General features: G+C 39.4%; 1 protein-coding gene across 1 annotated transcript in view; it reads right to left on the bottom strand.

The window, feature by feature from the left end:
- Positions 1 to 21,878, bottom strand: part of LOC103763944 (transmembrane 9 superfamily member 2-like) — a 29,454-nt gene extending 7,576 nt beyond the window's left edge. Inside the window, exons 1-16 of the mRNA XM_018070761.2 lie at positions 21,693 to 21,878; positions 21,250 to 21,317; positions 19,856 to 19,949; positions 18,035 to 18,162; positions 17,685 to 17,814; positions 15,451 to 15,578; positions 13,431 to 13,542; positions 10,937 to 11,016; positions 9,904 to 10,012; positions 6,775 to 6,907; positions 5,452 to 5,571; positions 5,223 to 5,280; positions 3,016 to 3,175; positions 2,234 to 2,385; positions 612 to 723; positions 41 to 212 (exon numbers count right to left, since the gene is read on the bottom strand). Coding sequence (XP_017926250.1) covers positions 41 to 212; positions 612 to 723; positions 2,234 to 2,385; positions 3,016 to 3,175; positions 5,223 to 5,280; positions 5,452 to 5,571; positions 6,775 to 6,907; positions 9,904 to 10,012; positions 10,937 to 11,016; positions 13,431 to 13,542; positions 15,451 to 15,578; positions 17,685 to 17,814; positions 18,035 to 18,162; positions 19,856 to 19,949; positions 21,250 to 21,317; positions 21,693 to 21,809 — 1,873 coding nt within the window. The 5' untranslated portion in view covers positions 21,810 to 21,878. The remainder of the gene's footprint in view (positions 1 to 40; positions 213 to 611; positions 724 to 2,233; positions 2,386 to 3,015; positions 3,176 to 5,222; positions 5,281 to 5,451; positions 5,572 to 6,774; positions 6,908 to 9,903; positions 10,013 to 10,936; positions 11,017 to 13,430; positions 13,543 to 15,450; positions 15,579 to 17,684; positions 17,815 to 18,034; positions 18,163 to 19,855; positions 19,950 to 21,249; positions 21,318 to 21,692) is intronic.
- Positions 21,879 to 23,919: the final 2,041 nt, after the last annotated feature.

Genomic DNA, 23,919 nt, shown 5'->3' with positions numbered 1-23,919 from the left:
GAACCCCCCGCATTCGCTTTAGACTGAACACCATACTTACCTGTGAAAAGGAAAAAAATCAAGACCATGATCATTGTGTAACCAAAGTATAAAATGGTGCTGGCAGTTCCTGTTATCTGGAGTTTGGAGAAGAAGTAATGAACTGCATAGATAAAGAGATAAACTGCTGTAAAGCTGCTGGTCAAGAACGACCTCCACCACCAGTGATAATCCTGAAAGAAACAATAAACCAGTCACCACATAGAAAACAAAATATAAATAAGCTGGTTAAAAAATAACATTGTCTTCTGAAACACATTTGATTCTGCAAAATTTATCTTAAAAAAGATTCCTACATAGCACCTAGGTACTTTTTTTTCCTACAAGTCACCTGATTGCTTCCACTATGAACATGAAATTATTCTAAGATCAAGCCTGTTTATTTTTGCTTATCTGTTGCCAGTGGTGGATTTTGAAGCAAAAAGCACATTTCAGAAGAGTGGCTAAGACAGGCATGTCAAGGCTGACAGTGCAATCCATTCAGTGTCCAGCACTTCACAGTACATGTGAATACCTCACCTCTAACATCTCCCAGCTACAAGTGGCATCTACAGCAAAACTGTAACTTTTACCTCTGCACACAGATGGAAGTAGCACAGCAAAACTGTAGCTTCTGAACACGTAATTAGAAGAATTATAAAAACTAGGAACAGGAATCCAAACATGTAATACATCTGATGAGACCTAAAATGAAAAACAAAGGAAAACAAGAGTCCCATTTTTGGTTGAAGTTCTGAGTTAATTGACAGTGTCACATTGCCAGATGCTAAGGTAACCAAAACCCCTAAAAAATCCAAACACAAAAAACCCACACCATTAGGGTAACTTTATTGACTAATTCATAAAAAGTTTTCTTTACCCACATGTACTCAGTAAATACACATCTATTTAAGGTAACAGTTATAAAACCTCTGCTCTACAAAGCAAGTCTTCAATTATACTTCCCCTGAAATCAGCGTCTATCTTTCACAGAAAAGGAGTTAAGGACAATTTCCACCAGAGATGTTTATCACTTCAGGTCTCTTTGTTAGGAGGACCTTTAGCCTCCCTGACTCCTGCATCACCTGTACTCTTCCCTAGTTCCAGTACCCACTTCCTTCCTCCTACTGCAGCTAAACTTTCCAGGTGTCTCTGCATCTCATCACTACATCCAATCAGATGTTCCTCCCCTCCCAGCCTATCCCCAGGCCAAGTCTGGCTCCAATTCCAGTGCTAACCAAATACAAAATCACTCACAAAAATAAACATGAGGGAAATATGTTAATTTATTTTTAATCTGGTAAGGGATAAGGGAAATAACCAAATTAACTTTCTTGGGTGAAGGTGACCATTACTGCAGTACAGGATTAGACAGAGGGAGTATTAGTTGCACATTCCCTCCATACTTCCCTTCTGTAGGATAAATAATGAGAAACAATTTGGGAACTTGCTAATTTCAGCTACAAAAGTCTAGAGTATACCTGTTTGTCACCTGATTACATTTTTCAGCACAGCTATATTACACGTTTCTATTTTTGTTGAGGACAAATATGAAAAGCTAAACTAATATATTTGCATTTAGAGCTGGTTTGGAAAACTGTTCTGTAAGATCTCTTGACATAAACAGAGGACACCATATGAAAACCTGGCACCTTCAGGACAATATTTTCCATTGAAGAACAATGTACTGACATTTCATGTTTCACACTGTGAAAGTTTGAAAGATTGCACTGGTTTAATTTTTCATGCACCTGCTTGATTAGGTTTTGACAAGATTTTGGAGTGGAGTGGATGGTTCCTGGAGAGCAGAGTTTTTGTTTTGCAGAACATGGAATCCCAAGATCTTGACCCAATTCTGATCTAACAGCTGAACCTGCTAGATTGTATTAGTTTCATAAATCATAATATAGTTACACAGTGGATTAGGCTCTACCTAACCACAACATTACGAAACCACACTTGTGCTGTTTGAACCAGGAAGATAAAACAAGGCAACAGGATTCTAACATCACACTTTGCAGTTGCCATTAAAAAGAACTAGTTTCATAAGGTCTAAGCACAGAAGTAAATATACAGATTCCAGAAATTCCACAGAAGTCTGCATGATGATCAAAACTTTTAGAACTGGACTATTCCTTGGACTAATTGGTCCAGGATGTCCAAACTCACTGTGTGTATCATCAAACCAGAGGGAAAAAAAAATAGTGATGCTCACCAAATGCTATTCAGAATGAAAAACAGTTGAATAAAAATACAGCCAAAGGGCAAGATACCGCCCATGATGATACCAGGCAATGGCTTTGTGAAAAAGGACTGCTCCGGGATTTGCCGAGGAATCTGGTTGGTACGCACGGGGTGTTCAATAGGCTGCAGAGAAAACCAACACGAACAAATGATACATTGTTACACCATAAATAACATTACTTTTCCCAAATATTGGCATCTAAAGATTTGATAAACACAGCTGTATTTTCATTCATAAGCCATCACAAGTTTTCAAATGAAAAAAACCTACAAATGTGATGCCTGTCGTTAGGAAAAAACACGTGTGCTTTAGAGATTCCAACTATTGGCCAGTAAGCAAGTCAGAACATGAAGGAAATAAATCTGTTCAGTCCTTAATTAAAATTAAAAAAATCCAACACCACCACCTTTTTCTGAGTTGTCTGGCGTTACCTCAAACTAGTGAAGTACAGACTGAAGCCCTTCTGAAGTAGTATTTCAAAAATGAAACTACTGAGGTATTGCTGCAGCAAAAAAAGCATGCAAGACCTCCAAGAGCACTGTGAAATTCTGATTCTAGTGAATGGACAGGAAAAAAAAATTAGTGTGACATTACAAGCATATACTTGATTTTAAAATCATCACCAAGTGAAACATCATTTTACAATCACTGGGCCATAGATGCCTCAATTTGACCAGTTCCTGTATGCTTAGAGATTCAGTGGCTCAACTACAGAGGACAGGTGTATTTCAGATCTGTACTTGGACCCCTACCTTCTCTTTGAAGCCAAAATAGGCACCAACGAAGGTTAGTGGGACTGAAATTCCAAACCACATAGCTAGGATAGCAACCAAAGTGCCAAAAGGGATGGCAGCTGAGGATCCTTTCACCCACAGAATGAGATTCATAATGAAGAAATCAGCAAAGACAATCCTGAAAGATCAGAAAAGATATTAAAATATTCAGGAAAAGAATATATGTATCAGTTAGTATTAAAAAACATAAACCAGTTGAAAGTCTGCACAAGAAAAATGTAGCTTCTAGCAATTTTCCAATCCCCCAACAGTCCTAATTCCTTTCACCAACAGTGCAGTTGAAGTAAAAATGTCTGCTTGTAATACAGGTATCTATGGCAAAGCCAATATTTAAATAGACTCTGCACACAAAATCAAAAAGTAACAGAAATATTCCACTGCAAAAATCTATAAAAAAATGGAAAATAAATAAAATAAATAAATAAAACCCCCTCTTATCTGAACCACCTTTCCTATTCTTACCAGACATATTTTCTCTATTTAGGTCCTTTGTAAATAGTAAATTCCTTCTGAATAAATACAGTGATATCAAAATCTCATATTTAGGCAGTCACATGTCACTCTCACAATAGATGTATGTGCTGCTGCAGGTTGTGTCACAAGTGGAAAGGGGGGATTAGAGAGGGCTCTGCCCTACACAGAAACCTTTGTATAAGCATGGACTTACACATATTAAGGAGCCCACACCTTTGGAGAATTTAAATAGACACTGCTTCAGTCATGACATGTCTCCAGACCTGTTCTTTCCTCCCCTGTTAAGCACATCTGCCTCATTTTCTAAACATCCTAGGAAAACACTAGAAAACAACTCTGAAACATATGATGAAGATTCCAAACATCCCAATCTGAGAACAAAGCAAAATGTACTGCAAAAGAGCCCCCTATAAAATAAAAGCTTGTTTGAATTGCCATTATTCATAGATTCAAGGATGCACCACAGAAAATTGAGCCTCAGGAAGGGCCCCTGCAAAGTGCACCATTGTCTGGGTTTTGTTAAAAAGGTGCTCCAGAGGAAGAATTTAAACTGCCCTGAAGTGAACATGCATCCTCCACTGAAATTTAAAAAGGAAGGGAGGAGGATTAGAGCAATAGAAATAGACAGCCTCCTTTTTTTCCCTAGGAGAGGCCTGAGACTTGCCAAAACAGTTTGGGGGAACAGACCTGTTCAATAAGCACACCCAAGCGACCCCTGCTGTAAGCATCTTGTTGAACAAAAAATAGAAATCAAATCTATTTTAGAAGTCTTGCTCATCTTTATCATCCAGCCAAGCTCGTAACACAGACCCCACTTACCCCCTCCAAAGTTAGAAAAAAATACTGCAAATAGGAACTCCCATCAGTCTACTGAGACTAAAAAGACCTTGGGCTGTTTATGATATTATGCAAATTCACTGAACTAGCATAGCATAATCAGGACATCTGTTCCTATTCTACCAGCCCCAGTCATTTCACTTCCTCTGTGAAACTCAATTTATTTGGGAGTTTACATGACCAGCACAATATTTTTTCCCATCGATATATATTTTCTTCTCTCTCCTGATAATACCTAAATGACAGCAGGGAAACTGAAGCACATTTTGTTTAGAAGTAAGATTTCTATAGAAATACTACACTCGGCTGTTATCGAAGACATTACCTTTCATTTGATGAAATTCTACTTTACTTGAAACCAAGCCATGTTTTATTCATTCTGGGGTTTTTTGGAGGAAGAAATACCTTATGAAATTTATAATCTTTTCCTCCACTTTTGCCAAGGACATTTGGCAGTACCCAAAGCTGAAACCAAGGAACTGGACATTACCTACATTTATGTATGAAGACGACAACCAGAATTACCTGGAACATACCAAGTGCTATGGTACCAGACTGGAATTACCCCATCACTGTGTCTAATGTTCTGGTGCAGTGACTCTCAAAGGCTGTGACACTACCTTGCATCATTCCTCCTACCCCCACAGCTGACTACAAAACAAGATGCTAAGAACCTGTGTTCTAGAGTACCAGGCTCCAACTCCTCAGAATTCTCTTTTCTTCATATTCACACATAGGCAGTACAGAAAGGGAACAGCAGTTTGGAGAACCATAAACAAAATTACACAAACAGGCTTCATAACAATTCACTTTTTTTTCCCCAACTCCTTCCCACAAGGGGAAACAATACTAACCCAGGGCAAAGTAGAGCTGTAAGCAAGACGTTTGTCTTCCACTTCTCACCTCTGAATGCTGAGGGGAAAAAGTAAAAACAAGTTCAAGACTTTTTCCAACTGTTTTACAGAATGGCAGCAAGAAGCAGATTTGTTGTCTGAGACACCAGCTCCCATCTGAGGTTTATATTGAGCCCAGCAATTCTGGATTTAACATGTTGTGTCACATTAAATAAATGCACATACTTACTCTTGTACATTCTAGCAGACACGTAACCAGCTGGAGTTCCCAGCAAGACCCACAATACAACAGCACAGGTCATCAAAGCACCACGGTTGGCAGGGGAAAGAAAACCAAGGCAAGCCAGGACTGGAGAGACAAAAAGATTTAGTTATTTGTGGACACATGTCAAAATCCCCCTGTAACAAATCACTGTGAAGGTTTATCCTTTTCACTACCAGACATTTAAATGAAGACTGTGTGCATAAGCTTGACCATACCTCTAACAGCACTGTTTCATTCAAAAGCATTCTTTCCACCTCACCTCTTAAGAAGAAAATTTCTCAAAGCCAAAAGGCTGAAAAGTAAAATGCCACCATCCACCATGATGTTTTACTTAAGAACACTCTATCCTGAAAATTAGCCTCTTTAATCACAGAAGGCTGCCTGAGTGTGAACCAATTGTAGAGATCACCCTACAGATACTTGCAAAAAAGGAGTTTGTCAGTAATCTCCAGTGTACAGTTGGTTTTATAAAGGACTTTCTCTCACCACCATTTCTTTCTATGCTACACTGGTTGCACAGGAAACTATCGCAGTTAACTAAGATACAGAGTTGTGACCAACACTGAAAGACAAGCCTATCAAGAAAATTCTACTAATCTTAAAGCATCATGTAATAAATAGAAAAAAAAGCAGCTCCTCTATGAAAGATCAAAAAACTGAATCAAACTTGGAGAACAAAATTTGAAAAATGCTTCTCGTGTAGTATCAGTGTACCTTCTACATCAATTAGATAGTAAGAAAAGGAATGGTCATAAACTTTACAGATAACAGATAAGAAAACACCATCTTGTGACAGATGACATCATCATATGCATTTATAGTTGTCTGAGGTAGGTTCTCATTATCTCAATGTTGTGTCAGCACCATTTCATTGGTGTGCACTCTGGCTCTTATTTCTGCACGGCTGCAGATTGTCATATCAAACATACTGGATAGAAAGTGTTCCCAGAACATTAAAGCTTTGATTACATGTCTTTGAACTTGCATTACTGGACCCTTACATAATTTACAGCATGACAAATTGTTTCTGCTTTTTAAAAAGAAACTTGTAAGAAGGAAGTTTGATTTCTGTACTCATGAAGAATCTGAATTAGCCCAGATAGCACAATGTTTTCAATGACAACACAACAGCATTACTGAAGCTATCCAGATTAGTGTTATGAAACTGCATTAATATTTTATTTTACTAAAGGAAGGACTTAAAGGCTTCTGTCATTTGTTTAATAATATTGCATCTTTCTTATCACTATCACACTACAAACACATCACCTTAATGAAGTTACTTACATAAAGTAATAAATGTCATAATGAAAATTTGCGTTCCTTGGCCCAAAAAGACAGAGAGTAACATTCCCTTCCTTGGAGGTCTAAACACATCTCCATGAACCAGCTTCCAGCCAAATTCCTCTTGGGCATCTTCCTGTATAAAATCAACAAAGTCTTTAGCAAAGATACATAATGCAGTAGTGAATTAACACAAACAAGATGCAAAATACATATTTAAAGTTTGATTAACTTCCAGTTAAGATCCAAAGCCAGACTAATTGCATCTGATTCATCACTCATTGATTTCATAACCCCCTAATGGTTCAGTGAAAAAGGCAGGATTTATCAAGAAAATCCTCATCTCTTAAAGCAAGAAAAAACCAAATGTAATTAGCCAAACCACAGAACATCATTCTAAATTTAAACTAAAACAAAGCATTCCATTTAATTCAACTTCAATCTAGTTCAAGCATTTATCTTTTTCTGCTTCCATTTCAAAGCACATCAGTCTCAATGACAATACTGGGAAAGAATGAAACTCTCTCTGTACTACAAAAGAAAGTTTGCTCCCTGGAACCATGAGGGACAAATACCAACACTCTGTCCCACTCCCAGAGGTGAAAAGATGGATGGCATGGGCAGGGGGGATCCTAAGGAACCACTGCTGAAGAACAAGGCTCTTCAATAGAGTCACTCAAAACAGACACTGCCCCTCACACAATAAACCAACCAAACCCAACACACGACCACAAGACCACTCTCCTCCTCATAAAATTAAAAGCTACAGGTTTCATTCAACCCAAGAATACTGAGTTCAGGTCAAAGGACTGCTTACCACTAGAATTACAGCATGCAAAAAAGCAGGGTAAGAAAGAATGCAGATGACACTGGCAAATGACACAGAGCATCTTGAACTGCAACAGATTATGTAACATTTATTTTTGCTGGAAGATTGTCTTTGACTTCCCCACAATGATACCTCTGCTTACTAGAATTTATCTTGGTTTATGAAAAATAAAGAGAAACCAAGTTTGGCAGATTGAGACCCCCATATTGGGCTATGGGCCACAGTGTTCATCTCAAAGCTCAGTTTTTAATAAAACTCTTTCATTACAGGCCAGTTAGTTGTGAGTCAGAGTATTCTGTTTTAAAAAATTCAGCAGTGTTTTATATTGCTAACCTTTATGTTCAAGAGAAGGATAAGAACTGGACAGCTAAACCAAGTAGCATGCTACACTTTAGAGTTTCAAAGAGTATTTGAGGAAAATTACTCTTAAATTTTTTAGAAGTGCAGTAATCCTCATCTTATCCATTAATTTAGCTTAGTTCTCAGAACATTCTAACAGGTTGAAGTCCCCTACACTCAAGTAGTCATTACCAAAGAGATTTGGAAAAAACCAGCTCTCACTGTTGAAAACACACTGACATGAGTTCTCTTCAGTTCTGGAATCCTCTCTTAGTCACTAGACCCTCAGAGCAATCTAGTGATTTCTAAACACTTCATTACTGTTTGTCTCACTAAATCCACAACACACTAAAGCCAGCTGGCATTAGCTGAACATTAAATGCACATATTAGGACCAAATCCACTGGCTCCTGCATCGATTTCTTTTCAAGTGCAGTCACCAGCATCCCCTAAGTGTGAGATACTAATTTGCTTCACTGCAGATTCCTCAGCCCAGCTCCTCTTCTGCACAAATATTTCACACCTTTTTAAATAAGTTCCTTGAATTGAAACAGATCCTTAAGTCTCTCACACCTGGCAAGAAAATAAAAAGTGTGGTTTTCTGAAAGTCACACCTATCCCTGCTGTTATCCATAAAAACTAATCAAACTTCTACAAGTCTTGCTCTTTATTACATTAAAAATTATCAACTAATAAAGAGAACACAGGATAAGATAATGAACATAATTTAATTGAGAACCTCATAGAAATAATCAGTTAAAGGATGTGGGAAAATTTTTCAACTTAAATTACTGTCTGGATTTGCATTAACAAAAGATATTTAATATCAAAATCACAAAGAAGAATAAAAGTATTTTCAGATGTTTTAGTATCAATATGAAAATTTTTTGTGCATTTTGAAGTATTTCTTAAACCAGATAGACAGAACAGCAGTGAAAATTCAAGCCTTTGTAGCATCTGATGTTACTTCTCATGCTTAGGTTGCAGATATCTCTTTTACCAATGAGAATGAGTGAAAGGCTGAGTAAAAATTACTCTGAGCCTACTAGGTCAAGTATTTTTAACTCACAACCAGCTACATTCTCTTCCACTAAAGGAACCTGCCCCTTTCCCATTTTAAGGAGTACATATTTCAAACGAACTCACAACAGGTTCAGTCAGATGGCAAAAGGTTTCAGCCACCTCATTAAGTCAGACAAACCAGACTCAGTTTGACACAGTGATTACCAGGTCTTTGCTAAGGCCACCTAACATGACTTAAAGCAGGGCTGCATTGACACACTTATGGCTGATGCTGGAAGGGACCTCTGGAGTTCAGCTTGTCCTGCACAAGCAGGGTCACCTGAAGCAGGTTAGCCAGCACCATGTCCAAATGGCTCTTCACTGTCTCCAAGGATGGTGATTCCATAAAGAACACACTGGTTGCTGAGGTGTGTGCCATACCACCTGCTGCATGTCCTGACTGACTCCATAATGCAACTACAGGACTCAGGAGAAATTGCCATGTCTTGATGGTGAGCCAATGCCAAAACACTTTTTAATGCCATCACTGTGTCTTGTGGCTGTTGGTGTACATAATAAAGTATTATTAAATTATTAATAAAGTATTTATTAAAACCCAGGCTTTCCTTGGGAACAAAGGGACTTGCATTTCAAATACAAGTTTGTTTACTATCAAAAAGTATCTGTGAATCACTCCACATACTTCTAAAATCTGAAGCCTGTCCTTGCATATTACAAGTTCATCCAGTGATGCTAGAAAAGTAAGATCTTCACATCTGACCATGTATTCCTGCTGTTAGAAAAGAAGAAATAGCAATACAGTTACTTTTAACCCCCAGAGATGTTAGCATGTTTTAAATTCATCATAGTTACACATCTCTCTAGATGTACTCAAAACTAATTGATAGACATCACTATCACCAGAGCAATGTGCTCATGTAAAAGCTGTAAATTTTACTCACTGAAGAGTCAATCTGGTTGTATCTTGCAATATCTTTATGAAGAGTCCTCAGAATGATCATAGCCACCATGCCAGATAAGAAGAGAACAATTACGAGGGAATTCATTATACTGTAAATAAAGAAAAAGTCAAACTTTCAATCCAGTTATTCAGGTTTCAGGACATGCACTCAGTTGACACCAAATGTACAGCTCAAGTCTGATGAAACGTCTTAGATATTCAGACCTTTCAATGTTTTCCCACCCAGAGAAGAGAAACTGTTCTCAGTTGTGTACCTATATGATTTCTTAGGTGAAGTGAGAAGAACAGTATTTCATGATACACTGCTAATTCTCAAGACAGTTACATATTGCTTTTCTCTGTTTTCCTCCTTATATACCTCAGAAGTAATTTCCCTGGTGAAACAGCTACAGCTCTTAAAGCAGACTGTCACGTAGATTTTGTATCTATCAACCAATTAAATTGACATCATGCCATTTAATATTTTGTAGAGATCAATTTAATCAGATTAGCCTTTTCAAACACTTTCATTGCAAAATATTAACACTTCAACACGAATTATGTGCTTACTTTTGCATGGTAAGGAGGGAAATAAGAAAGAGCTTTTCACATACATCTTTTACTCATAAAAAAAGACCTCCTTTTTTACTGTAAGCAGCAGCTGAGTACAAAACACACACTACACTTATGTACCTCTCACTTGTCAGTCAGAGAAACCCAGACAGTGACAATAAGAACACTGCAAAGGAGCAAAAGTTCTCCAGAATGGAGGTGATAAGAGTAAAACACTGGAAGCTGCTTTCCCTTTGGACAATAATGATGCAATCCTTTTACAAAATTCAACATGACAGTTGCTCCCAAGAGACGGAAATTTACTTCACATATGAAAACAAAAAAGTTTTCTTGCCTAAAAACTTACAGACTTTGTTCTACCACAGCAGACATTTTATATATCTATAAATCCCTAGAAGCACTACTAAGAAATCTCTGTGCTCCCCAGCAAGACTTCACCCCCCAAAAAATGCAGATCTTACCTAAACCACTGGATGTTTGTATGAGGCATGGACTCCAAAATGTAGTCCCACCTGGAAGCCCACTTAATATTATTCTTTTCCTACAAAGAAATGAAACAGCAATTAATAGAAAGAAGTACAAGTTCATTGCAGTCTCCAAGAAGGAATAAGCACATCAAATCTTTCCCATAAACCTTCCAGTCAGCATTCATATCTAAGCTTGGTATCAACCCTGGATGTTAGACCTCCCTCTTGCATTAATTCACCTCTTAAGCCTCTAAAAGAGTACCTTGGTTATTGAAATTCCCTATTCATGTCTTCTACCTTCAACTGAGGCTTCACTAAGCCTCATCTTTCTATGATTCAGGATGTAGCTGCCTGCAGATCCCAAATACAGGCTGAAAAACTATCATGCCATTACTACAAGATTCCCTCAGTACAGCACACTGATCTTGAAACTTCAGCTTTGTCAAACATACTCCATAAACATATTTCTAGTTTTCCCTGGAACTTTTTCTTTCTCATCACATTCAATGCATTTAGCACAGGCTTCTTCACTCTGCCATAACACAGGCTGATACAGATTATTTTCCACTCTGAGTCATGGGAGACAACTTTCATTTCCAGATAGTGCTGTGATGGATTTAAGAAGTTTCACCCTAAAAGATGCTTTTATTCTCTTCTGTCTCCCTTCTCTAAAATTTACACGAAAGCTGCACAAGTGAGGACTCTTTCTGACCCACAAGCCTTGTCCTCCACAGTTGGTCTCATGGGACATACACACCTTCTGTCCTGCTACCAAATTTCATCCCTTGACTGGCATAATATTCTGCAGAATTTTTCATGTATTTACCAGGTGGTAAATTGGTACAGTTCATTCTCAAAATTTAGACTGTATCACCAGCTTAGAATTTTTAAGTTCTGGATCAAGAACATGACAATGAAGAACTGCACCAACACAACAAGGTGGCCAAAATTGCCCTAAGTTGCTCTTTGTCAGCCCAATCAGCAGAAGATCAGTAGTTCAGGGCTACTTGATCCAGGGTTTCAGAAGCGTGGTGCTGAAGTTTGTTACATGTTTACATTTTTGTGCACCTGTGTACTAAACATTAGACCCATGCTGATGTATACTTTTCACATACACAGAGCTACATACCTTGCCCATTTCAACTAATTAAAGCAGACACCACCACTGCCTCACCAGAAGTCAGCTGCCGAATTGGAAAGGACCACAAAACAGTTACATATTTAACTGCTTTATGTATTCAGGCTGACTGAAACTAATGTTCTCCTATTTAAAAACACTTCTTGCTGATAAACACTCCCTTTTAAGTTATTCTGAAACCACTAATAAAAAGTAAACCGTGAGGTATTATTTCAAATCAAGGCTAAGGGATAACAGACAGAATAAGCAGTTTTGAAGTGCCATCTGCTGGAAGCATCTAAACTCACGGGATCTGAGCTCTACCTGCTCCATGGAGAAGGAGGGAGTAGGTACCCAAACACCCAACACATTGCGTGACTAACCAGACAAAGTTCACACTGAAATTCTAAACTGCAGTTTACCATCAAGATTTAAACACAAATGTTAATGACAGAAGGCTCATTCATGTAGGAAAATTAAGAGAGTCTAAGGAGGATTGGGTGTCTCAAGGGAAAAGTAACAGGATATGGAGTCTTGCACCTCAAGGTCATTGGTTCAAATCAAATTCAATTTGGTAGGATGAAAGCTGTTACCCTGCAATGGCTGCCTGACTGCCTGTACAAAACAAGCTGGTGGTCTCGAGCCAAATCCTCTAAGATTGGCATCTGACATCAGAGAAACCACCACGCTTTCAGGACAGACTGGAACCAAGGTACCAAGGTCTGAAGTACCTTGAATCAAATTACTGTCACCCCCAGAGAAGGTTCACTTTCCATGCTGGGGTAAACACCCATTTGCCAGAAAGTAATTTCCTCCTGTCTAAGTCATTGCAGGCTGAATAAAGCATTAGAGTGTTGGTAATCATCAGAGTATTAATTTTAAAAGATAAATGGCTGCCTACTCCAAAAAAACCCTTGTGAACAAAATAAAAGCAACACAAAATAAGACAAACCTTTCAACTTCACTAGAAGAAAAAAAGCTTTACAATCAACATTTAACACAAAAGTGTCCCCCAACATATAATACAAACTGTTCTTTAACAGGAGACTCTCAGCACCCTGACTAAACTCTGAAAGCAGAGTTTACCTCAAGGAAGATAACACTTGCACTTATTCAATCTTATTCAATTCAACCTTTCTATTAGTAATAAAACAGGGGGAGGAGGACAAAGTCGTTATTTATACATTCAAAGCATCACTTAAACTACAGTGATGGAAAACCTACTAAGAATTTAAGAAAAATACTTCACAAGACCATCCTCGTGGAATTTACACTGCTCTAATCCAGTTACAGCTATTAGCAAATTATTCAATTCCTTTGATTTCATTCTTTTGGGGAAATACATATTCATGTAACAGACTCAATACTTACTTCAAATGTCACAGAGTAAGTGTAGATCAAATTCAGTTTATTGGTGAATTCTCCAGGAATCTCCATAGGTGGACCTTCACAACTTAAGTTGTTTTCATCTGTATGTTTGTAGCTAATGGGGAAAAAAGTTAAATAAATTGCATATACCATCCTATGCAATTTGAGGTTACAGGTAAAGTTGTTTGCTAAACATGTGGGGGACGAGAACCGCTGACCTCTAAAGGTCACAAGATGAGGTTCCACCCTGTCCCCTTTTCTGCCATGATCAGAATGAATCCTGGTCCTAAGATAAAATGGTGGGCTGCAAAGTCTGGGGATCTTTTCCTGGAAAGATGGTTTCAACACAAAATATCCCTTCTCTGCCATCATACCCCCCTTGCTCATTTTAACAAGACTGCATTATTGGCAACTCAACCTCAGCGTGTGCTTGTCAGCCAGGAAGGCTGAGAATCTCTCAATCTCCCACAGCTTCTCACCTCTCAAGTTTCACAGGGAGAAGGGGGTTTATTTTATTTTGGTGGATTTGGGTTTAAAAGTTCAAATATGAAACACCTTCTCTGCAGTACTTGAGAAACACTGCAGCTATAGAAGCACAAAGGCTAAGAAACCTGAAGGTTTTCTTGAATTCACTCCTGTAAACCCCCTCTAACAGTGGAAAATAGCTTTCCTCTCATACCCTCTTGGGCAAGTTGTATTTACCCAATTTAGATTAACAATTCTACCATACATTATTATATGTCCACAACTAAGCCAAGCCAAAAGATAATAAAAACTTCCATGCAAGGTTAGGGTCCTCTAACCACAAATATTGCCCCATCAGGAGAGCTTCAAGGTTGAAGCAAAGCACCAAATAAAACACCAGGACAGAGAACGACAAAATTAAGGTTATGTGCAACCTAATTGTGCCCCCTTGTGGTCTGCACTGCCAGGGAAAAGGCAAATGCTCACTTTTTTCAATCACTCACAGAATCACAGAATGGTTTGGGTTGGAAGGGACCTCAAAGATCAGCTACTTTCACCTCCCCATTTAGGATGCAACTGATAAAGCTTTAATAAAAAATGTAGAAGGCTGGTAGACTCCTCTTGCCACCACCTCAGAGCAAATGTAAATGGAAGGAATAAACCTGTATAGCAATTATAATTCACTAAAAACACACAATACCACAACAACAGAAAAGACAAGTGAATCTGAGTCACGCTGTACCACACATCTGTATGACTGAGAAACTCTGGTAGCATAATTTAAGAGTGTATTTAACCTCTGTGGAAAAGAGGGAATAGCTTAGCTAAAAAAAAAAATCAACCTACTTTGAAATTTTGTAACTGGATTGCAGTTTTCAAATGCAGGGAAGTATGAACTGTGCATGAACAGACTGACTAGAGGCCAAAGTAATTGCTTCAGTCTGTTCCTGATCTCTAAGTTGTTGCACCTCCTTTCTGGTCAATGCAGAAACCATTAAACTTCTGTTTAAGAAAATCAGTTAGTCTTCTTAGGATATTAGTTGTCATCATTTGCTGTTCTGAACACCAGTATAAATTTGGTATTTCACCCATACCTCAGTATCCAAACTTACACAGGAAAAGGTACACCTGTACTGTACACAAATACTGTACATTCACACAGAGTACATTTGGGAGACACATAACAGACACAACATGGGAAACTTATTCAGTTAAAGGATGTTTCTCAGTGTATCTGAAAACATGCACACTCAGACACAAATCAACCAACATATGAACAAGACTATTGTTTGTGTCAGGTTCTAAGAGTCTGCATAAGCAGCTTTTCCATCAGGAGGGACTTTAGGGAACATTTTAAAAACAAAGTTAAATGGCATTTACAGTTGTGTAAGTGTCCTTGTAACTACAGTTCCAGATATGAAGAAGCATAAGGAAAGCTTTACCAGAAGTCAGAATAACAACTTCCTCAAAACTTATTAACACCAAATATCATCCCTAAGTTTGGAAGGGCTGTCAGGACTCCTGAGTAGCAGAAGCTGCTGCTTTAATGCACAGTTACCTTTGTGGCTTCAGCCTCGCCATCACCAGTCTTGCACCAGGCCAGTTTTCATCCTTCCCGCTGTGGTACATGATTGTTATGTCAACGTGGTTGAAGAGGTAGAAAGTGTTCTTCTTGTTAAACTCTGACTACAAAACATTACCAAGAGATTGAGAAACTTCTCCAACAGGAGAGGGCACAAGCAGTCAAGAACTTTAAAATGAGACTGATGCTGGATGAAGGAAACACTTCAACATTAATATATCTGTATAAAATATTTATATATTTTTCTATATATGATACTGAGTTCTATAAATAAAAGCCCACACAAGAAACTATCACATCTGTGTTACTACTAAAATTTAAATGTCTTTACCAAAAAAGCTGCCAAAGGTACAAATATTCAGATTCACCATTTCTACACCTCCGTTCCAGCTACCAAAGCTTACAAACCATGTTCTGCTTCAAAAAACTACCCTTCACCTTCAGCAGCTTTTCTACTTTGTCATCCCTGTGCTTTCAGAATTCAGAAATATGAGGTGATACCAGAGTCAATTAAGTTGCCTTGGATTTTCTTTTCTCCTCAGTTCTGTCACTGTTTAAAAAAAACTTTAATTTGAATTAGAGGACCAGGATGACAGACTGCTAGCTGAGTTTCCAAGTAAAAAAATTCCTATATTTATTGTGTATATCAGCCATTTTCCAATTGGCATACAAATTCCATTCTTTGCCCACTAGCAGCAAAATATGAAGGTGTCTTGCATTAAATTTATCTGGATTCTTCTTCTTTCACTGCGATCAAGATTCTCATTGGGAGAAGACTGGAATCATCCCCATGTCATTCTATAACCCCATCTTTAGGTCTCTGTATCCTCCATTTCCAAAGCAGCAGTTGAAGTAATAATGTAGCTCAGCAGCTGCATAACTGCAAGGATGAACTGCAGCTGTGCCACTGCATGTTAACAACCCCTTTCCTGGTCCCATTTTAAAGAGATGTCTGTGGGAACAGGTATTTGGGTATACTTGTAAAAGTATAAATCCCAGAGATGACAGTCATGGTGCTACCTTCTCATTTGCCCATGGGCCAGCCATCCCTCTGGCACTACGCCATGCAACATTCCCACTGGAATTAGAATTCACAGACTAAATTGACACTGGGTACCCTGGCAGAGCCCCCACACCACTGCCAGCACACACAATTTGCACAGCACTTCATGGATACCCATTAAAAGCTCCATAGGCTCTCTCTAGGAAATTCAGTCACTGATACCAATGTATGAAGGCCTCCCAGTAAAAAAAAAAAAATCAGCTTTTCATCCACGTTGCTGACTTTGCTTTCTGTGTAACAGACAGCTCCCAACAGAACATACACCAGTATCAATTTAACACACACCTTACATGCAAAATAATGAAGTTAAACACCAAATTGGAACAGGTTATTCAATCCACAGATCACTTTCAAGAGCCTGGGGAGCCTGAGGAGTAACTGAGTTGGAAGGTGACTGCAGACAGAGTACACTGAGCATGCATGATAAATGCAACACTTCAAAGCAGCGTCAGACCTGCTGCACACAAATGAACTGACTGCACTGCACACAAGCAGCAAGATGTGGCAGAACAGAGTCACAGAGAGCTCCCTCCTCCCTGAGGAGTGTGGTCCCTTCCTCCAGGACAGATAAAACTGTATCACTATTATCTGTAACTGTACTAGTTCACCACAGAACTCCCAGGATGACTGACACATTTCCAATTGTTGTCAATATAATTTTCCCTGTCACAGCTGTGTTTGTTATCTTCCAGCCATCTGGGAAAACCCTGACACATTTAACTTGTAAACTGCGCTAGACTTAACTTCTGCAACTAGAACACAGTGCTCATTTCTAGGTCTTCACTAGAAAGCTTCCATCTGAAAGTGATTAAAAGAAGGTCTTGCACACTGACATGGACAAAGAATGAATAGGTGCAAGGATGTATACACATGAAATTTCAAAACAAATCCACAATTTTATAAGGCTTTTAAACACCCACACCAGTTATAAAACATAAATAGGTCAAAAGACCTAGATATACACTTTATTTGGACAATTGTATCAGTGAGACACAGCATACAGCAGCAGCACTCAGCACTGTCAATGCCCACATTAACACTAACCATGTTTACAAACATACCTGTTCTTTCTCAGGAAAAGAAAGCTTAAAAATAAAACCACAAATTAAGCCACATCTATACTAACAAGAAAAGTTCCATCACTTACATTTATAACACAAGCATCTTTAACTCTACCATCTGGAGTAACAAAACATCCTATTGGAAATCCTGGATTACAGTATTTTTGTCCATCTTCCACATCATAGCACCACGTTACAGGCATGTTATCGATAATCCTAGACAGAAATCATCAAAGAACACGTCCTCAGAAAGGGATGCACCTGCTTTCCCACTGACATTTCACATTCATGTAACGCACAGTTTTCACCAGTGCCCACAAGATGCATAGCAGAGGACAACTATCACACAGAAGGAAGAAAGCAACAACTTAGAACATAGATAACAACGTCAAAAAGCAGAAAAAAAAAACAACCTCAAGGACACATCTCAGCTTACCAGTGATGCTGATAATTCAACTGCATTCCTTTCTTCAAAAAAGCCAGTTTGCTTTTATCAGCACTGTTTCCTGGATCATATGACCTTGTACAAACTTTCTTGCATGTTTCTTGCTTTTTAAAAGTGAACTGTTAAAAAAAGCACACAAAAAGAGTCATTTCAGTTTTGCTTCAAAAGTATTTTAGAGTATTTTTTTCAGGTAAAGCTGTTTTTTTTTTTTTTAGTTGCTTCACTTCCTGACTATCAAAGTCCCATACAATGCCTTTAACTTCAATGTCAAGATTTACATATATCCAGCAGCAGCAATCCCATTTTACATTGCTAAAAATCTCTTCAATAGTCCAGATAAACTACGTTTGGATAAACCCTGAGGACTGAAAATGTAAAATTAGTAGAAAAGTTATTGCTTTTTTCTTTTACCAGTTTGTTTTATTTTGGTAATTTCATCATCTGCTAAACCAGACTTTTCCTACATCCTTTTTGAACATTTCACATTAATTTTAGCTGGTTTTCCCCATGACTAAGTTAGCAGACAAGGCTGCCAAAAATTCAGAAAGTTGCACAACATCTAAGCTTCAAGCACAGACACCACCTAACACAAACATGCAGGCATTTGCATCTCAACTTCTAAAGCAGTCAGGATTTACCTGCTACTGAGCAAACATACTTAAAACACAACTGAAAATTGTAAAGGTATCAAGGCCTAATGAGTGCTAACGAGGAACAGCATTTCCTAATTGCTGTAGTGTGCAGCCATTTCAAACAAGTAATTGTTATAATACTAACCCATTCAATAGGTATCCAGTCCAAATGATCCATCATGCTACATATTTAAGATTCCTGTGACCAGCAGCCATAAAACTTAAAATTATATTAGCTCAGAGAATCAAAGGAGACTTCCAGGAGCAGTTTACACAAGGGAGGGAGCATCACCTGCTTAGCAGACTGATGAGAAGATGTGACCAGGTCCCTAATGACTGAGCAGCAGCAGACTCAGAAACTGCTGTCTCTTCTTCCTCACAGGGATTTGGAGCATCTAGCAACCATCACACACAAACATAGCCCAGTTTTCAGCTTCACTGGCAAATCCCAGTCTCAACTGCACTTGAACAGTACCCAGCTTTCAAACATTAAGAGCCACTGTTTGACCACAGCTCCTCTATTGCTAATAGCTGTCTCAAGTTGATAGTGGAGCTTTTTGGAGATGCTACATTTAATCATTGCTAATGCAGGGCATGAGACAGAAAAATATCACATACTTAACCTACAAAGTATTTGCATACACTCATTTTACAGAAGATTTCAAGTGATATGCATCAAAAATGAAGAATTTGGTTTTAGGCAACAGATGATAAGTGTGTCCAAGCAGGAAAAAGCTGCAAGTGAGCCCCAACTTGACTTCCCCTTCCTACTCTGGAAGTTGCACAATAGTACTATCACACATACAAAACAGTTGCTGAATCACCACTTTATAGCCTCCAATATTACACTCAATGAACTAATGATTTCAGATCATGTAACACACCACAATCCAGCTATTAAATAACTGCCTAAGATACAGTTTCTGGACTTCTCTACCACAGAGCAATAGGAAAGAAGGATGATTACTGGCTCAGTTTCCCAACTTTAATTAACCACCCCAAGATGCCTCTGGGCTGGGAGGACTTTTGTTTTTATTACATAAACACTGTAAAACTTATATTAAAAATATAAACAAAAATAATTACACAGTCATCAATCTTGAGCTATGTCTATGGATTACAGCCATCAGAATGACAGCTATCAAATTTAAATAGGATCAACTGCAAGGGATAAAATAACCTTATATGGAGATGATGCTATTCTCTCCCCAAAAAGCACTTGTCCAAGATTTTCTGAGGGTCTTTTCTCTTCCTTATCTTGGCAGAAGTCAAAACTGGAAAAAAAGCAGAAAAAGTTACCTTTATTTCTTATTGACATATAATTGTAAATATCAGCCTAAAGCAAATTCTTAAGTTATGTCCTTAACATAGCAGTTTTCATGATTCTTTTGACAGTTCATCCACTGCTAGTAAAAAATCTTAGTGGCTTTGCAAAGAAATCTGGCATCTATTTTAAGATCAACTTCAACCAAGATATTTCATAGTTGGAGTATCTTTAACAAAATACATGATGTTCAGTCCACACACCCTTTTCAAATAGCAATTTAAACAAATAATAGAATATTTCATATTGGTGGAAAAAAAAGAGGTTGTGCTATGGACTATTCATTTCTCTTGCAAAAAAAAAGTTTCTGAAAAATGACACCCCTTTTAAAGGAGTCTTTACAACTCGTATTTAAAGTGAAACGTTTCAAAGAAGGGAGATGCCTTCTTTGAGATCACCTGTCAAACGTCATTCACAAATTCTTTTCAATTACATGCAGCCCAAAACTGCTGAATATGAGAAAGATGTTTTCAGTATTTAAATTATGCCAAATATCTGGATTGCCATTAAACAGAGGTAGCAGTAGGTTGTGGAGAAACAAAAACAACAAACAAACCCACACTTATCTTCGGTGCATAAGTACTTTTTCTCAATAAGTGGTCCTAAATTCACAGGCTTTCCTGAAGTTTAATGTAAATAGAGACACTGTGGGCTTTTTGAGCTAATCTCTGGTCTTGCACTGCACAAGGTAAGATCTACAACAACCTGCAAGTTTCTCTTTCCTGTGTGCCCAACAGCAAGACTGCAAATCATGTGTATCACTGCTTTGTAGGCCTATAAATACATGCAAAAGCAGGTAACAATTTTCACAGACAAGAATAAAAAAAAACCCAAAACAAAACAACAAACCAGGAATTAGCTACAAAGCTTTGGTGTAAAAATGAGAACTAACAGTGACTAGTCTCTGGGCTTTAGTTACCAGAAAAAAGAAACTCAAAGCTCCTTAGATTTGCATAACAGGAAGAACTTTCAAATATATTAAACTGCCAACATTAAATCCTGTACTCAGCTCAAAAGAATGCACCCATGAGAAACCCTGCAGCCTTGTTTTAACAACACCAGAGGATGGTCAGGTGGCACAGGTGTGGCCTTCATCCCTCCCACTCTCTTGTACTTCATTCCTGCCGCTGAGACCTGGATTTACTCTTCCATCCCTACAGCCAAAATACTGACACCTGTACGGTATCAGGAGCCGAGAACAGAAAACAGCCTTTCCAAACGCTCCTGGAAGCCTGCTGTAGTGTACTTACGCATCATATTCGTATGGCAGAACTGATTCAACCGAGTCCAGCCTGTTCACGAAGAGCTCAATTAGCGACTGAAACAGGAAACAAGAAAAAGTATGAAAACGCAGACTTTCAGAAACAAACGCGTGGCTGATTCGAAACGCTTCGCTTAGTGGCAAGTGCTGCTATCCCGCAGCGGAGTTACCCCTGGCTCCTGACAGGCCCCGGCCACTCCAGGAACAAGGAACCAAGGATCCTCCCGGGAAGTTCAGCGGGAGAAAGAGAACCAAGGAAATACGCGCTGGGGATGTCTGGCTTCCCGGAGCAAAGGTTGTCCCTGCGGGAGGACGCCCGGGGCGTCCAGCAGCGGGGTGGGGGACACCCGGCGGTCCCCCCTGGCCGCGGAAGCCCCGAGCGGGTGCCGAGGAGGGACCGCCCGCGCCGGGCCCGCCCGTGAGAGCTCTCACCTTGCAGCTCTCGGTCTCCTCGCCCTCCTCGCAGAAGCTGACGGGCGCTAGCCCGGGCAGGTAGAAGGCGGCGCAGAGCGGCGCCACCGTTAAGAGCGCGGCAGCCAAGAGCCTCATCTTGCAGCCTGGAGGGGCCAAGGCACCATGAGGCGGCTGCAGCCCCGGCAGCGCCAGGCGGAGGCGGCCCCAGCCCAGGCGGAGGCGGGAGCGGCCGCGTCACGGCCGGGTCGGGGCGCGCGGCGCCTGCGCGTGAGGGCGGGAGGCGCTGGGGCGCCATCTTGGGGAAGGGCACCCCGAGGTTCGGGAGTGACAGGGCAAGCGGGGAGCGGCTTTAAACTGGCAGAGAGCACGGTTAGGGGGGATATCGGGAGAAATTCCTGACGGTCAGAGTGGTGAGGCCCTGGCACAGGTTGCTTAGAGAGGCCGTGGATGTCCTATCCCTGGAAATGTTCAAGGCCGGGTTGGACGGCCCTCTGAGCATCCTGGTCTAGTGGAAGGTGTCCCTGCCCGTGGCAGCCGGTTTGGAACAAGATGATCTTGTGCCTTTCCAGATGAGCCTGGAAAATTTGTGTTGTCATTTCAGGCAGCTCCAGCTATGTCTTAGGGACTTGTGATCCACCTCATACTGATGAACTGAAAGGGGCCACAATGAGATCCCAAACAGATGATTTGGGAGGAGTACATAAGGGAGTTCCAGTTTAGAAATGGCTGAGAAAGTCAGTGCCAGAAACAATTATTTTGTGCTGCTCTCATCCACTCTAGTCTGCGTTTTCTCACTTTTGCTGAATTTCTATAAATAACTATCAACTGACAATGCCTGCAAAATAACTGATCTTTTCAGTTATTAGTTTTTGACTATATCTCAAGGGAATTACATTTCCTTTTTCATTCGTTCTGAGTGAGCCCTGTGTGATCAGATTATTTATGTATTCATTAGTCCCCATCCCCCAGCTCTCCTAAATCCTTTATCCATTTTAAACCACAAGTATGATGAACTTGGTAAAAGGCCAATGTTTGATGATAATACGCAGCATGCTACAAGGGAAATCCAAAATATTGTCCTCTGCATGAAAAAGTTTGTAATTTAAAATCAACCACATTGTTAAACATCCTAGGATTCATTTGAGAAAGTGACATTTTAGTCAAAAGCTACCATGAAAATCCAGCAAATGCTACCCTCGTGGATTGTTGTCCACCCCTCCCATCTAGTGGGCTCATTTTTAGGGTTACATAAGTAACATACTTAACTGCACTTTTTCTGCTTTGGAAAATGTAAGGAAAACTTCCTAAGCTGTGATGATGCATGGGCAAGTATATCTGTGCTAGTTAGAGAGCAGCTGTCCTCTGTGTAAAGGTTGGTGGAATTTTCCCAGTCTCTGTCTCCCCAGTTGTCCCATCCGAGTCCATTTCCCATTCCATAGGGGCCAGTATTAGGACCTCATATTACTACCTTAATTTCGTATTAGAAAATTCAAAGTTGAGAAATCACTTGCAAAAGAAACTGTCATAGCTCTTCAGCCTTGACCTTCTTACTAAAGAGGGATTAGTTTCCTTTCAGACTGCAGTTTGCTCTCTGATGATTTCTGTAGTTCCTCTACAAAAAATCAATTTATGGGAATAAAAAAAAAAGGAAAGGAGGGGGAAGAATTGTAAGAGTTAAAGAGTTATGTATCCTCTAATCCTCTAGGAAAAGATCTGTATCACTGAATTTGGAGTGAGACTACACATGCTCTATGCAGGGAGACATGGTAAAATTCTGTTCCAGTTTGCACTGAGGATGCACCTAGGTTTTGATGAAAATCCTGATGAAGATATCTCTTAGGACAAAGGACAGAAGAATTAGGCCCTGATACAATTACAGCAGTAATGTTCAAATGCTGTTTCAAACATAATTATGTTCATGCTGATCCCACCGAGCTACATGTACAGTACGTGTTAACACACGAGCTACCTGTACAGAATGTTAATAAAATGAAGCCTGGAATCACCAAATATTTTACTCTTGTACTCATAGAAGGAGAAACAGACTTTAGTTTGCACATGTTTATCTTTCCAATTACTTGTGAGGCAGTCAGCAGATACACTGTGGGTCAGAGAAGCACACAGAGACCACACAGACATAGAGACCTTTTTTACCATGTTTCTTACAGGACTAACAATTCGCTTTAGTTTTCACTATGCATCCCAGGGAGCCTCTGAAGTTTAAATTCTTTTGTATTGAAACTAG

The sequence above is a fragment of the Manacus vitellinus genome, unplaced genomic scaffold (assembly GCF_001715985.3).
Source record: "Manacus vitellinus isolate BGI_N305 unplaced genomic scaffold, ASM171598v3 scaffold_19_pilon, whole genome shotgun sequence".
Classification (NCBI taxonomy): domain Eukaryota; kingdom Metazoa; phylum Chordata; class Aves; order Passeriformes; family Pipridae; genus Manacus; species Manacus vitellinus.
Note: the sequence above shows the minus strand (reverse complement) of the source record. Positions and strands in the feature narration are given on the sequence as shown.